Below are 15566 nucleotides of genomic sequence, written 5' to 3' on the forward strand. Positions count from 1 at the left end.
AGGCAGATGAAGGTCACTCTGCTAAAATCAGGTTCTAACATGGGAATGTCTGCTTTGAATTCTGATATGCTAGGTTTAAAATGTACAAAGGAGAGGGAAGAATCAAAGGATGTGGGCGCGCGCGCGCACACACACACACATACACGCACGCACGCACACAGACCACACCAAACCACAGTGAAAGAGAACAAGAGAAAAGAGGAACAAGGAAGCTGTAGGACCGAGAAAACAATTTACAATGTGGGGAGAGTAAGCCTTTAATTACTTTAAATGTAAACAAAGCAAATTCCCCAATCAAAAGGTACATAGTTGATACAGCCTGCAGGTTAAGGGGTGGAGAAGTATTTCTGTGCACAGTGAGGAGAAGAGGGTAACTGTATTTGAATTGCACATTATAGACTTTCAGTCAAAACTTGTTAAGAGATAAGGTCATTACTTAATGACAGAAGGATCAGTTGATTGGATGATGCAATTAAGTATTTACCCAATAACAAAGTGCCCAGATGTACAAAGCAAATGTCAGATCTGAAGGGAGGAAAGAAGTACCAGAATAGAGATGTGTTGCTATGATTGTCCAGATAGAAAAGCAAGACGAAGTAGCAGGGTGGATCGACCATATGCCCCTAGACACACACAGAATTCTCCACATTACAAAAGAATCCACACTCTTCTCATGTGTACATGAAATACTGTCTGGGATAATTCCCGTTACATCACAAAATTCATTATAAATTTAAAAAGGCAGAAGATCCCACTGCTTTTTTCCATTCTTCTCAGATATATTCTTTCAGTCTACCCACAAGAGAGGCCTGGGAAACCTGTCTGCCACAGTGAGATCTGATTAGAAATAACAATAACACAGTAAAATACACAAGTATGTGCATACTAAAACACTGAACTGTGGGGTTAAAGACAGAACCAAAAGGGAATTTGAAAATCTGGCTGAGACAAATGAGAACACAGCATAGGAGATGCAGCAAAGGCAGTACTGAGAGTCACGGCAGTAAGTGCCTGCAGGGAAGTGCAAGAGGACACGGGCTGAATGCCACACCTTAAGGAATTTGAAAAAGAGCAAACTGAGCCCAAGTTAGCAGGAGGAAGGAAATACCAGAGTGTAAGGAACAGAGACAAGAAAAAGAGAGAAAATATCAACAAAACTAAGAGTTATTTTTGAAAAAAAGAAATAACCAGGATCTTTACTAAACTGAGGAAAAAAGGGGAAAGTTCTAAAAAGATGAAGGAAGAGACAACACTGAAGATTTTTAAAGGCCATAGAGACTGGAGAAAACATACTCCAGTCAGAAACTACTCCAGAAGAAATGGAGAAATTCCTAGAAATGCATTTCATCAAGATAGAGGGAAGACAGCATAGAGTCAGAAGAGACCAGTGACAAGCTTGTCAGTGATGGATGTGGCTGGGCCAAAGAGAGCAGTCCAGAGCTGGATGGCTTCACATAAATAAAGGGAGTGTCACCAGCAAGTGACACAGAATAGCATACATCCCCAGACACTCAGAGCAGAAGAAGGTACACAGAAGGGAGCACACTTGTCGAAGCGTTTTGTCAAGTCAGTACTGCTGTACTGTCAACACCAGTGGCAGTTCCACGAGAAAATAAGACTGTGGGCCAATATTGAATCTTGATACACAAAGATGCAAAAATCTTCAATAAAATGCTAACCCACGTCAGAAAGCACACAGAAAAGCCACACACCTTGGCCCAAGAGGGCTCGTCCTTGGACTGCACGGGTGACCCAGCATCAGCAAATCAGTTGGTGAGGCACACTGCAGTAGAGGGAAACGAAAACAGGATTGTCTCACAAAAGTTGAAAGTAATGATACAGTCTTCAACAAAAGAGGTATTAGATGAATGTTATTGAACGTGGTGAGGACCAAGTATTAAACATAACTGCATCCTAATCTCTGGGAAACAGGAAGCATTTCCTCTGTGATCTGGTGCAAGCCAAGGGCTTTCTGCTTCAACACTTCTCCTTCGTGCAGGACTAGGGATTATAGTCAGAATAATTCCACAAGAAAAGGAAATATATTAGGTCAACAGATGATTGCTGATTATATAGAGAATCCAAAAGATTCAGCAGTAAAAACAGAACTAAGAAATGAACTTTGCAAAGTTTGAGATTAAAAAAAAAAAAATCAGTGTTTATATGCTATAAATGATCTGAAAATGGAATTAAAGAAATGGTTTCACAGAAGCATCCACAGGAATCACTTATGTAGAAATAAGCAGTGGTTGGTGCACTGAACACTGGGATAGGTTGGTGCGAAGGGAATTTAAAGAAGACATCATTCCATGGGTTAGAAGAATTAATTTAGCATTTAAATTTCTGTATAACCAGTGATCTGCAGATTCATTATAGTCACTATCAAAATCCCAAGTATATTATTTGCAGAAATAGAAAAAACATCTTAATTCATATGGATTGGTGAAGAAGCCAAACAGAGTGCTCTCGAGCAGGGACAGTCAGCTGGATGCAGGCATTTCCTCATCCCAATCTGTCACACAGTGACAGCCATCAAAGCTGCAGCGTGACTGAGAAGAGTGCATTGATCACCCACGGCTTGTTAATGACGGGGCTCATGGCTGGAGGAAGGGCAGCCCCTTCAGAGAGTGACACTGGAGAATAATGCCTGCGTGCACACGGACATGGCTGCACTCTAAATAAAAGACCCGAAACCACACGACCACTGACTCAGAAAAAGCTGCTTGACACCAGTCTGGGCAGGAGTTGGTGGTGGTGGTGGTGGTGTTAATGTGAAAGCAGAAGCTCAGGAAACATCACAGAAACAGAAAAGTGGAATTGCATCTAACTGAAGCCTGCAGACAGTCACCCAGATAACATGCAGTGTGGTGGAGAGAACACCATGTGCACAGTGTCTGGCACGGGGATAATTGCAGCATGTATAAGGAGTATCAAAGTGAGCGGACACAGTAAAGAGATTCAGCACCTACCGGGGAGATGGGCAAGCATCAGAAGCTATGTGAAAAGGTGTTTAACATCACCAGTCAGGTAACACAGATCCAAACCCAGCGAGACACTAACACTGCCTCAGAATCTTGCAGTGTGTTGGCGAGGTGTGCTGCTGTTGGTATGACTGTTACAGACAAAAGTATGGCGATTTCTCCTTAAAAACTTAAAGATAGAGCCAATGTAGTGGCTCACGCTTTCATCCCAGCACTCAGGAGGCAGAGACAGGCAGATCTCTGATTCAAGCTTAGCCTGGTCTACAGTGCGAGTTCTAGGACATCCAGGATTACATGGTGAGACCTTGTCTTTAAAAAACAAACAAGCCCCCCAAAACAAACAAAATACCCCAGACAAAAACAACAACAACAAAAACTAGAAGCCTGCAATCCCTGTTTGGGGTATGCATCAAAGGAAGTAGAATTTTTTTTTTTAAAGACTTACTTATTATTATGTGTAAGTACACAGTAGCTGTCTTCAGACACTCCAGAAGAGGGCATCAGATCTCATTACGGATGGTTGTGAGCCACCATGTGGTTGCTGGAATTTGAACTCAGGATCTCTGGAAGAGCAGTCAGTGGTCCTAACGGCTGAGCCATCTCTCCAGCCCAGGAAATAAAGTTTTTGATCTCTGTACTCTTATGTTCATTGCTGTAGTATTGTCCCAAGCCCGATGTGAGCAGTGAACAACCAAGGCTGAGGCGTGCTATGTGTTTATATAACATTAGCTTTTAAAAGGAAATCCAGCTTGACGGGGCTCAGCCGGTAGAGGTTGTTTGCTGTGCAAGCTCACACCAGAGTTCAGTCCCTGGATCCTGTGGTGGAAGAGGAGCGCCTTTCCTGATGGTTGTCCTCGGACAGACAGACAGACAGACAGACAGACACACACACACACACACACACACACACACACACACACACACACACACGTCTATTAAAGTTAAAATCTTACCGTGTGAGGCAATGTAGATGATGGTGTGAGAAGAGGACAGAACGATATACAGTGTTTCCCTTTCTCATGGACACAGTGGGTGGGCTGAGGAGTGGGAGGGAGAGGTGTTGGTTTTGGGTAGGTGCTGTCAGGCGTGTAGGAGGTCAGTGTGCACAGGGACTGAGTCAGGTGCTGGAGTTCACTGAAAAGTAGACCTCAGGTGTGCCCACCACCAAAAACCAAGGGCGAGGTGAGGTGGGGATGGGTTTGGTTTTTAATTGAAAGTCCCCACTGTAAAACACCGAGTTGAATTACAGTAACAGGAGCTGTTTGTGTCGTCCTGAGATCCAAGAGTGCCATTTGGCCCTTGGCAGAGGCTGGTGATCCCTAGTTCATATCCCAGCTCCATAAATGGGCTGTGTGACTGGGCATGGGAGGCCAGGACGAAGGACAGCAGCGGCTTCTGTGTGCAGCAACCAGAGGGGAACTTGAAGTCGAGCACTAACAGATCTCAAGTCTTAGTGCAGTCCCTTCACATGGCCTCACCACCACCGTGGTTCTGAGAGGCAGCACGCTCACTCTGCACTGCGTGCTCCACCACCCGTGAACATGGCCTGAGAGGCAGCGGGAGGCCCAGGTGCAGGACTTAGTCAGTTAGGAGCTGCCGTGGCTTTACTGTGTACAGTTTTCCGTTCCTGTAGAAACATACAGATCTAATTACGGAAACATGATTTTATAATACGGCCTCACTCATTCCTCGGGGAGTATGTATAAAAAGTTTGAATTTTAAAAATTGCTGTTTTAGGGTCAGCAAGGTGGCTCAGCAGGTAAGGACCCTCGTGGCCAAGCCTGACCCAAGTTCCACCCCTGGGACCCGTGTGGGAATACTTGTGCAAGGTGTCCTCTTATCTCTACATGCATGGCACACACAAAGTAATAATAGAAAAAGAGAAAATTAAAAGAGAAAATTTGTGGTTCATAGTGTTTGCTTGAGTTTTATTTAAAAGAAGAAAATCATTAAAAAGAGGTGTTAGAAAAAAAACGGTAAGAGCCAGAAGCTGAGGAGGAGGACGGCAGAATGCTTTCTTCATAGTGCCTGCCCAGCCTGCACTAGACTTGCAGGAGACCAGGCCCGCCGCCAGTCAGGTGTGGACTGGAAGGCTCGGGCCATCGGTCACCCTGATGAACTGCTGGCTCCCTGTTGCTCTGAGGAAGGCGTGTCATTGTCATTACCTGTGTACCACCTGTGTACAGGTGAGCACTCCAAGTCCCAGTGGGTAGTTCAAAACTTGGTCACAGGACTCAGCTGTCAGAAGTCAGACTGTAGAAGAGAAACCTGACAGGTGAGAGAAGAAAGGCCATGCGTGGGATGGAAATAGCCAGAGTGCATTGCATACATGTCTCAAATTGTCAAAGAAGAAATAAATGAAAGTTATGTTTCTTAAAAGTTGATGTAGTTAGCTTTGGGTTGGGACAAAGTTTGTAACAGTTTCTGAAACGGTCCAAAACATGCTTCTGCCATTTGTACTAGAAGACATTGTCAGCATTGTAAGATGTTCTTGGCAAAGCTCAGTCTCAGAGGAGAAAGCTTGGGAAACCTGCCGTGCACAGTGCTTACGGCGCCTGACCTTGAGAAGGACATTCAAAGAAAACAGCGCCAGCATCAAGAAATGCTGTCTTTTGATGTTCTGTTGATCGGCAGACCCACACAGATACTTTATGCTTCGGGCTAGCGCCCCCTTCTCCGGGGACACCAACTGCACCTGCATCATCAGTGTCCCTCTTGAAGCTGGAGAGGTCACCTCACATCCCACCTCACCTCTGGACTCATCCTGGCCTTGGTTCTGTTGTTCATTTCTTTAGCTCTTTGAAGCTTTCAAAGCTGGCTTAGAAGCCTCGGCTCTTCCAGTTGTCCAGTCTGATCCAGACTGCACAGCTGACACCAAGGGTCCATCCCCGCCCAGTTCAGCAGGTATTCTGTTCGACATTAGTCTATTCTGCATTTAGAGTTAAATAGCAGTTACCTTAGGAGAGATCCGAGCAGATAGCGTTTTGGAAATACCTGTCAGATAGTCTTCTTTTGACAGTTCCACCTTATCCCAGGGAAGCCTATCTGATCTGCAGCAACTGTTGTCTGCCGAGGGGGAGCTGAGCTCATTCTTCAGGGCTTGGCCAGATGAGCAGTGCGTGCTGACTGGAGTATTCCGGAGGTGCATCCCATTTCATCACAACCATCGATTGTGAGCACTTGGATATGTAATGTAGTCTGAGGTTCGTGCTCCCAAGTCACACAAGCTGCTGCAGACGAGCAGCTGTGGGCGGCACCACATTCTGAGGGAGAGCTTGCCACCTGCCACCTGCAGGTCACAGATCTGAGAGAGCTGTCAGACTGTGTTTGATAAGTATCTTTGAATCTCCTTTGGATATCTTACATTCCTAAATACTAAATCCGAAACCACATTTTGTTCCCAGTTATTCTAATTTATACAGATTATTTCATACAAGAGCATAATCTCTAAAATATGAGATCATGTTATTCTCTTAAAGAAGAATTCATCTTTCACTTAGAGTGAAGTCTGGGTTTATCACCCTGATTTCTGTCACTGTTGTTAGAGTGCACCCTGAGCTCTTTAGGAACCAGGCCTTTGTCTCGTTCCTCATTCACTGTCAGAACCTGGAAAAGTACCTCATAAGGAGACGTCATTAATAATACTGTATGACTGAAAGGCAGGCCCGTGCCTGCAGTTTCGTAGATGTGGCACTGGGAACTTAAGAATAGAAGATTCCCTTCCTATGCTACACTGTGCAGTCATTTTCACCAGTGTCATTTTATATGTGTTTTACTGGAAACTGGAGCTCCTCGGGTGTCGTTTCTGCTGAGGTGTCCACTGTCTTGTCCCTGTCGTGTATTGGCTTTGACCTGTAGCCATCCTCTGTTCCCTTTACTGGTTGCAGTCCTGACTCGGGTGTCCCTTGGATGGATTGGACCCCACCTCGGCTGCCACAGTGCTCAGCAGGCGCCAAGTACCTGGCCTCAGTCCTACCTTCCCATCCGTTTGATGGCAGCTGCTTCCCCCACAGCGGTTGTTGGGTTCAGGTTTCAGGCCCTTTGCTGCCTCCTAGGCAGCTGCTGAAATGCGTGTTATGATACTTTTCCTCCGGATTTTGAGATGTTGACTTTTTCAGGAAGCTCACAAGATGGTGAGGGAGGCAAACGTCAAGCAAGCCACTGCAGAGAAGCAGCTGAAGGAAGCCCAGGGGAAAGTGAGTCGGGGGCCTTCGCTGTGGGATGGGGAGACAGACCGCGGGGGGTGGGTGGGTGGGGGAGCCGTCATGAGTGCTTCGTGTCCTTGGTGGCTGTCCTGACCCCTCGGAGAAGTGTTCTAATATCACATGTGGACACTGCAAATAGGCACACATAGGTCCCAGCAACCCTGACACAAGTGTGCAGTGTGTCACAGCCAGCTTGCTTATCACCATGAAAATCATGTAGAAGGATGTTGGAGTCATTTTTAAAAGTTAATATTTATTCTCTTAATTCACTGGGGGGGGGGGAAAGACACCTAAATAGATTTTATTATTTAAGGAGTGAAGTAAAGGTAATTGTAAACTGATACATTTTAATATTTTGAAAATTCATGCTAATGTTAGTATTTTGACCATTTAAAAATTTCCTTTTGAAATTATTGGCAGTTGAATCCAAGCCATATGGAAACCCAAAAATCTTGGGATTGCTTTTCCTTCATTACTTCATAGAAAAATAACAAATTAAACCTATTTTCTGTTCTTGAAATTGGCCTAGTTGCTAGCATTGGCCACATCTGCCATAGAGCATGCTGTGGGAGTGACGGTGCTGCTTTCTTTTCAAGATTGATGTGCTTCAGGCTGAAGTGGCTGCGCTGAAGACACTCGTGTTGTCCAGTTCTCCAACATCGCCTACGCAGGAGCCTCTGGCGGCTGCAAAGACCCCTTTTAAAAGGGGGCACACAAGGAACAAAAGTACAAGCAGTGCCATGGGTGGGAGCCACCAGGACTTCAGTGTGATCCAGCCAATCGTAAAAGACTGCAAAGAGGCAAGTCCTGCAGCGAGGACGGTCCCCTCTGACCTGTCCTTCCTGCTGGCTGCCATCACTGAGTGGCCGGCAGACTTCCTTAGCACAGAGTATCATGTTAGCATGAGGCGGCTCTGGCTAGGGCTGGCTGCTCTCAAGGATCCTCCCCTCCCCACCCCCCTTGGCCTCTGAGCGTCTGCAACAGGCCTGGGAGTCTGCATTTCAAGTTTCTGTCTAGGGGACAAAGTGGCATGTGTTGTGTAAAGGAAAGTGGGTGCCGGGAGGGGGGTCCCCACTAGTTACGACATTCTGTTAGTGCAGTATTAAAATATAAATAAGAAACATGAAAATATGATGATTTTCCTAAAGATTACTAGTAGCTCTTTTTATTTGAAATCTGAGAGAAGCAAAATTTTCCATCAATAAGAAAGTTCTAGAATTGAACCAGCTAATTAAGAAAACAAAGAGAACCCAGAAATAATCGAAGCCTTGCATTTTAGAAAGCATAAAGATAGCTTAGATACTATTTATCAAAATGTGTAGAGTAAGAGTTATGGCATTATTAAACATTGTTGGTTTTATCATCATGGGTGGTGTAAGGTGTTTGTAGGGCATTGACCAAGGCTTTCTGGAGCTTCAGGCACTGTTGAGTTTAAGTCAGTTCCTGCTCAAGTGGCTGTCTGCATTTATTCAGTTAATGTGTGTGTAGAAGCCAGTATCACTACATTGAATGTCCAAGGGTAACTATTGTAGCTGAATTTCACTTGTTCAGAATAAAGTAACTGAAAAGTTTACTTCTCATCCAAATCTGCATGTAGCAAAATCTAAAATTCATATTTGTTTCTGTTAAATATCTAATATACTTTAGATACTACTTTAATTCTGATTTCTTCAACTTCAAATAAGTGTACTTTTTTAAAAAAAAAGTTTAGCTTTTATTGTAATTTTTCAGTTAGTAAGTGTAATACATTTTCTCCTGTTGTTTATAGGAAAACTTTTTTAGATGGTTTCTCAATATTTAAGAAGCTTCTCTTGTGTTTTGAAATGTATAAAATAGGCAACATTTTCCTACTTTAGTATTCTAGCCACACTTTCTATCCGGATACTGTGTGAAAATGTCAGCAAGTTTTATTATACAAACAATACAAACAAGAAATGTTGTTTGAAATATGCCCTGGGACACTGCAAAACACCCTGAATTGAAATGGAGAGTGTCTGCGTTTCTCTAAAAACCATGGTGGGGCTCCCAGTCATAGAAGTGGCTCTCTGAAAGCTTTAATACTCGTGTGGATGTGTGCTCAGTACAAGGCTTTGGGATCTAAAAAGTTAGGCTTGAATTTGGACTTGACTGTGTGTCTTAGGGTTATCACTGCTGAGATGAAACGCCATGACCAAAAGCAAGTTGGGGAAAGGGGTTTATTTTGCTTATGTCTCACACCACTGTTCATTGTTGAACTGACACTGGAACAGATACTCAGGCAGGGCAGCGTCCTGGAGGCAGGAGCCGATGCAAAAGTCATGGCTAATTAAAAGAATCCCCCCCCCCCCAGGCTTGCTTGCCTACAGCTTCTTCGTGGAGGCTTAATCTCCATTGAGGTTCCTCCTCTCTGATGGCTCTAGCTGTGGCAAGCTGACATAAAAACCAGCTGGCACACTGTGACTTTGGGAAGCTATTTTATCTAAGTCCTGGTTTTATCAATAAACTGGGGGTCATCGTATGTGCTTTGCACAATTGTACCCACGGGACCATAGTCCTGAGAGTCAGCTTTGAGAGATGAATTACTGCGTCTGTGCTCAAAGCTTCCCTTCGGTTATCCCCCTTCCTGCCTTGGGGCTTAGTTCCATTTTCTTGATGAACTAAGCAATAGGATTTGAAAATCTTCAGTACTATTTCTCTCTTGATATATTTTGTCCTCTTGCCTGAACTTAGGAACGGGCATGAGAATCATTGTCATTATTCACCTTTGAAGTCTGGAAAGACCTGGGCACAGCAGTCTTTTGTTCCCTTGGTGGGCTTGCACCTCTCAATAAGGTGTCCCAGGCTCACAGCCCTCAGTACGAATCCATGGGGGTTTGAGCACCCACAGCGTGGCTGAGAGCTCTGCAAGGGGAGCGCACAGCTTGATCTGTGGGGCCTGGTATAGGCTACCTCATGTGCAGCAGGCCATCCTGAAGGCTGTGGGGATCTGAGGGCCTGTGGGGAAGAAGGCTTAGGTCAGCCTCAGAGATGGAAGAAGGGAAAGAGGCGGCCCCTGTGGAGGTCTGAGCAGGAAGGAAGTGGATCATTATAGTTCAGGGAGTCTTGAAGGTGCTCAGAGTAGCGGCCGAGTGCACGCTGCCACCTTTTGTCCTGTTGCTCACGCTCAGGGGTGTTTTAGCCATCCTTTAGGGACTGTCTCTAGTTAAGAAGGGCCCCTCGCATCTTTATCCCACACCAGGTTTCCCAGGTTAGACTCCTGTTATTCACTCTCTAGTTCATGTGGCTCTGGATGAGATGAGAAGATCAGTCTGTGGAGAGCCATGAGGGCAGCATGAAAGGCTCAGTCAACCACTTTCTAGGGGAAGATTGTTATCATGGATTATAGGAAGTTGATTTTATTATTTTAAATGAAGAACTTTCCCTTTTAATAATGTTTAATTTAGTTTCGTTTTATCAAGTGGTTGTGGTGGTGTTGTTGTTTTTTTCCTTTTTAAAGTTGTTTTGTGTTGCTTTGGTTTGTTAGGCTGATTTATCGCTGTATAATGAGTTCAGATCTTGGAAGGATGAGCCCACGATGGACAGAACATGTCCTTTCCTGGACAAAATCTATCAGGAGGATATCTTTCCGTGTTTGACATTTGCAAAAAGTGAGGTAATGGTTCTCATTTTAATAGGAATGCACTAGAGTCTGTTACACTTCCTACTCTCATGTTTCATATCTTAATGTCCTACATGTAATAAACTACTGTAAAATGTCATTTGAAACATTTTTCCATTTCACATTAGGACCATGAATCATGGCTATTCTGAACTTCTTTCCTCATTGTATTAGTGTGCCATGTAGATAGGTATGGGAGGAGGGCTTGCTGCTTGATTTGCAAACCCAAATTCAGTTTTCAGTTAAACCAAAGTTGTATATACATCCTATTAATTAAACGTGTTTGCCAGAGTGTAGCTCAGAGCAAAGTGCTCCACTAACCTTTACAAGGCCCTGTTTGATCACTGCCAATATAGACCCTAAACCAGAACACCAAACGTGTCCTTAAATCAAGCAGAAAGACAATGCCAACGTGGCCTGGGTTAGAGTTGGTAGAAGAATGAAGCAATCAGGTTGAAGCACATTGAAAAGGATCAGGTGGATAAGTCCTATCCAATTGTAAGGTCATTGTCTTTGTGAGGGTTTTTATTCCTGCACAAACATCATGATCAAGAAGCAAGTTGGGGAGGAAAGGGTTTATTTAGCTTACACCATGTTGCTGTTCATCACCAAAGGAAGTCAGGACTGGAACTCAAGCAGGTCAGAAAGCAGGAGCTGATGCAGAGGCCATGGAGGGATGTTCTTTACTGGCTTGCTCAGCCTGCTCTCTTACAGAACCAAGACTACCAGCCCAGGAATGGCCCACCCACAAGGGGCCCTCCCCGCTTGATCACTAATTGAGAAAATGCCCCACAGCTGGATCTCATGGAGGCATTTCCCCAACTGAAGCTCCTTTCTCTGTGATAACTCCAGGTTGTTTCAAGTTGACACAAAACCAGCCAACACAGTCATAATTTCAGTTTGATCTTATATGTGAGAAGTTTGTCTCCAAATAGCCTGCTAGTTAATGTTTAAAGAAATCAGTCCTCCTCAGAATCTTATATGACACTTTAGAGAGTTGAGCTGTATCGTCCTTGTAAGGAGAACTGTGGACGAACAGCTTGGCACTGACCAACCCAAGTGTGGGCTATGCATTGTGAACTGTTCCCTAGTGCTGGTGACCACAGCCAACTCAACTCTGACCTTCTTACTGGCTGCCCGTGGAGGGTACTCCGTATCTCATCTGAGAGATTGTTGTGCCTGTAAGACATAAGTTGAGAAAATATGTAGCTAAAGTTACTATATATTGCTATCATAAATGACCAGTATTTATTGTATAAATTTAGAGGGTGAAGCATTAGGATATTTTGAAGTGGTTTTTATAGTGCACGTGTAACCATGTGTAAGGAATGGACAGAGCCTAGAATAATGATAATAAAATAATAATAATAATAAACTTTACCGTCGACCAGTCAATACAGAGCCTCCTTGGCACTGTAACTGAGCTGCCTGCCGTAGCTGCTTACGTTATAAAGGTTAAATGAGATTGTGGTTTATAGTTTTCTGCCTGCCTTTGCAATGGCTACGGCCAAGTTAGTGAAGCTGAAGGACCAGCTTGTCACCTTAAGCTAGTATTTTATTTTGACATTTTTCTGCTGACATTTCTGTTTTGTTTTAAGTTGGCTTCAGCTGTTCTGGAGGCTGTGGAGAACAACACTCTAAGCATCGAACCAGTCGGGTTGCAGCCCATCCGCTTCGTGAAGGCTTCCGCTGTCGAGTGTGGAGGGCCAAAGTAGGTGTCTGTCAGGGTCCCAGCTGACGAGTGGGCAGGTCCAACCTGGTACATAAACAGGCTTCACTCTTAGAGCTGCACGGTGACAGGTGGCCCATCAGTTATTTAGCAGTCAGTGGGTGGCTACCTGGGGCCAGGTTTTAAAGATAAATAAGACACAGTATCTACCCTCCAGAAATGTATAGCCTTGACCAGCCGAAACACCCACAGACAGACAGACAGACAGGATGGTATGCGCTGGCCTCTTCACACAAGCATTACAGTTTTGTATCTAAAGGGCAGCTTGTTTCTTTATACTTCTTACATCCGTCACCAAGTGCAGCTAACCCTGCCAACCACACACACTTCATGTGGCAGCTGTTCCCCCATTAGTGGTGGTTGTAAGGCTCGAATAACCCTAATTAGCTTCTTCTCAGCTAGGAAGCTGAAGGTGGGTTTGCAAGTGATTGTTGTCCTGCAGCTGCTTGCCCGCAGTGGGACGTGGTGACAGACAGCTTTGTCTCTTCTGGAAGCGTGCTCAGTGCTGCAGCTGTAAGCTCATGCTAGGAGTCACACAGAGGCAGGGGCTCTGTCCTGTTCTTCACGGTGGCCCTGCATCCAGAGCAGGCCTGTCACATGTTAGGGTCTCAGATATTTCCTATCTTAATGAAAAAACTACTTGTAAAGAAAGTAGGGCAAAAATGCTTTCAAGTATACAACAAACCTGAAATGTGTCATTTTGCAGAAAGTGTGCTCTCACTGGCCAGAGTAAACCCTGCAGGCACAGGATTAGGCTTGGGGACTCCAGCAGCTGTTACTACATCTCTCCTTTCTGCAGATACAGGGTAAGTGGCTGTGGCCTTTATTATGTTTGCCTCGCTGTGAAACTGACTGGTTGTGACATCTCTCTCTTTTGGCCTAGATCACTTCTGTATGTAACTTTTTTACATACATTCGATACATTCAGCAGGGACTCGTGAAACAGCAGGATGGTGAGTGGTCTTACTTCACTGTAGACATTTACGTTATGGCTGGGCCAGTCAGAACAGTGAACATTTACATCACGGTTTAGCCAGTCAGAGCAACAGTGTAATTGTTCCTGTAGTTCCATTAAACTTCCTGACTACTACTAACAAAACTATGAATAATTTAGAACAATACCTCATCCGCAAAAGACAGCTTTATCTCCTCTTTAGGTTTGAGTGGAACCAGTTTACCTTGCAAGGGATATGTGATAGATCACACTGTACATGTCACGAGTGTGGAAGCATATTCACCCTTTGAGAGATTGACAGCTGGGGGGGGAGGGTGGTGCTGAGACAGGAGGATGACACATTCAAGGCCAGGGAGAGCTGGGCAGCACAAGCAAACGAATGGCATCCTGTCCCAGAAAAAAACGCTTAAAAAATGTCAAGGGGCTGGAGAGATGGCTCAGTGGTTAAGAACACTGACTGCTCTTCCAGAGGTCCTGAGTTCAGTTCCCAGCAACCTCATGGTGGCTCACAACCATCTGTAATGGGATCTGATGCCCTCTTCTGGAGTGTCTGAAAACAGCTACAGTGTGCTCACATAAATAAAATAAATAAGTAAATAAAAGAAAAGAAAAAAAATGTCGGGATGGGTAAGACTCATTGGCAGATTGCTTCATTAGCTCACACGAGGTTCAGCTACCAGTACCTGGGAAGTGTGGATGAAGATGAGGGAGTCCTAGAAGTGCTCAGACTGACTTTAATTGATGGAGAGTGAAGGGTCAACCGTAGGCTTCCTGCGTTTTCTGCTCTCTTGTCCGACTTCCCGAGGCGGAGATGTGATGGTACCAAGTAGAGCAAGTGTCACCACATTCCAGTCAGCAGAAGGGCGCCAGCTGCTGCAGTGGTGTTAGAATCTCAGCGCAGCCCTCGGGCTGCTGACAGGCTTATAACACCAAGCCTTAAACACCAAGCATAATGAGCTAGGTGGCAGCACAGCCTCAGAACAGCATTACTGAGCACACGGGACTGTTCCCGAGCAGAGCCGGCGACAGCAGAGCCGCCTCAACCCCAAACCCAAAGGCTTCAAGATACAAAACTTCCAGCGTGGACATACTGGCACAGGTAGACAGTGCCCTGCCTGACCTCATGGTCAGATCCACGTGCCACAAAAGCAGCCTGCCCGACCCGCCCGCCTCTGCCTCCCGAAGTGCTGGGCTAAGTCTTGTACCACTCTGCCAGACTCACTCCATGTGAAGCCTTGGGGCTTTGGGTTTGAAGTTGGGCCCTTTCCCCGAGGTCACCTCACTCTGTCTGCATCATCTGGCCTCTTCTCACAAGCATTTCAGATAAAGGATACTCTCTTGTATTGACATTCTGAGCTTGGCTAGTTCTTTGTGTGTGTGAGGGGATCTCTGTTGAGTGTGCTGTAGCATATTTTACAGCATTTCTGGCTTCTTATTTAGATGCCAGTAGACCTTAAGATGCAACAGTGGAAAAGGTTTTCCAGACATTGCCAAATGTGCTTGGGGGCCAGTTTTTTCCCTGGTGAAACTACTGATAAGTCAGTGTGTGCTAGCCACAGACCTTACGGCTTGCAGCACAGAGCACTCGTGTTCTGCTTCGACTGGAGACTTAAGGAAGTGTGGACAGTGGAAATGAGCAGTTGAATTTCAACATTTGTTTTTATTTCTAATTTGACTCATACATAAAACTTTCTTTTATCATCACAAGGAACATTCTGAATGTTCTGTGTTCTGGGAGAACAAAACAACAGGAGTGCTGAACAGCGCAGGAGACTCAGGTGCTGCACAGTACCTTTAGATAACTGAGCTATAAGTACTCATGGAGGGAACAGGATTAGCACTTACTACAGACACTCAAGTGTCTACTTTGACCTGTGTTTATCATGGCAACACTAGTGGCCATTGTTAGTGACTGGTAACGCTGGGTGCCCACGGAACCTGAGAGGTGACCGACTGATGGGTAAAGCTGGGTGCCCACGGAGCTTGAGAGGTGACTGACTGACGGGTAAAGTCCCTGAGAGGTGACTGACTGACAGGTAAAGCTGGGTGCCCACGGAGC

The 15566-nt window shown here is 45.1% G+C and overlaps 1 protein-coding gene across 3 annotated transcripts in view; it reads left to right on the forward strand.

Moving 5' to 3' along the window:
* Rab3ip (RAB3A interacting protein) overlaps positions 1 to 15566 on the forward strand; it is a 43364-nt gene that overhangs the window by 25089 nt on the left and 2709 nt on the right. For all 3 annotated transcript variants that reach the window (XM_021204933.2, XM_021204934.2, XM_029542315.1), the window contains 6 exons: positions 7100 to 7177; positions 7783 to 7986; positions 10689 to 10817; positions 12422 to 12534; positions 13259 to 13358; positions 13436 to 13505. In XM_021204933.2, coding sequence (XP_021060592.1) covers positions 7100 to 7177; positions 7783 to 7986; positions 10689 to 10817; positions 12422 to 12534; positions 13259 to 13358; positions 13436 to 13505 — 694 coding nt within the window. The remainder of the gene's footprint in view (positions 1 to 7099; positions 7178 to 7782; positions 7987 to 10688; positions 10818 to 12421; positions 12535 to 13258; positions 13359 to 13435; positions 13506 to 15566) is intronic.

Source organism: Mus pahari, chromosome 9 (genome assembly GCF_900095145.1).
Source record: "Mus pahari chromosome 9, PAHARI_EIJ_v1.1, whole genome shotgun sequence".
In the NCBI taxonomy this organism is placed as follows: domain Eukaryota; kingdom Metazoa; phylum Chordata; class Mammalia; order Rodentia; family Muridae; genus Mus; species Mus pahari.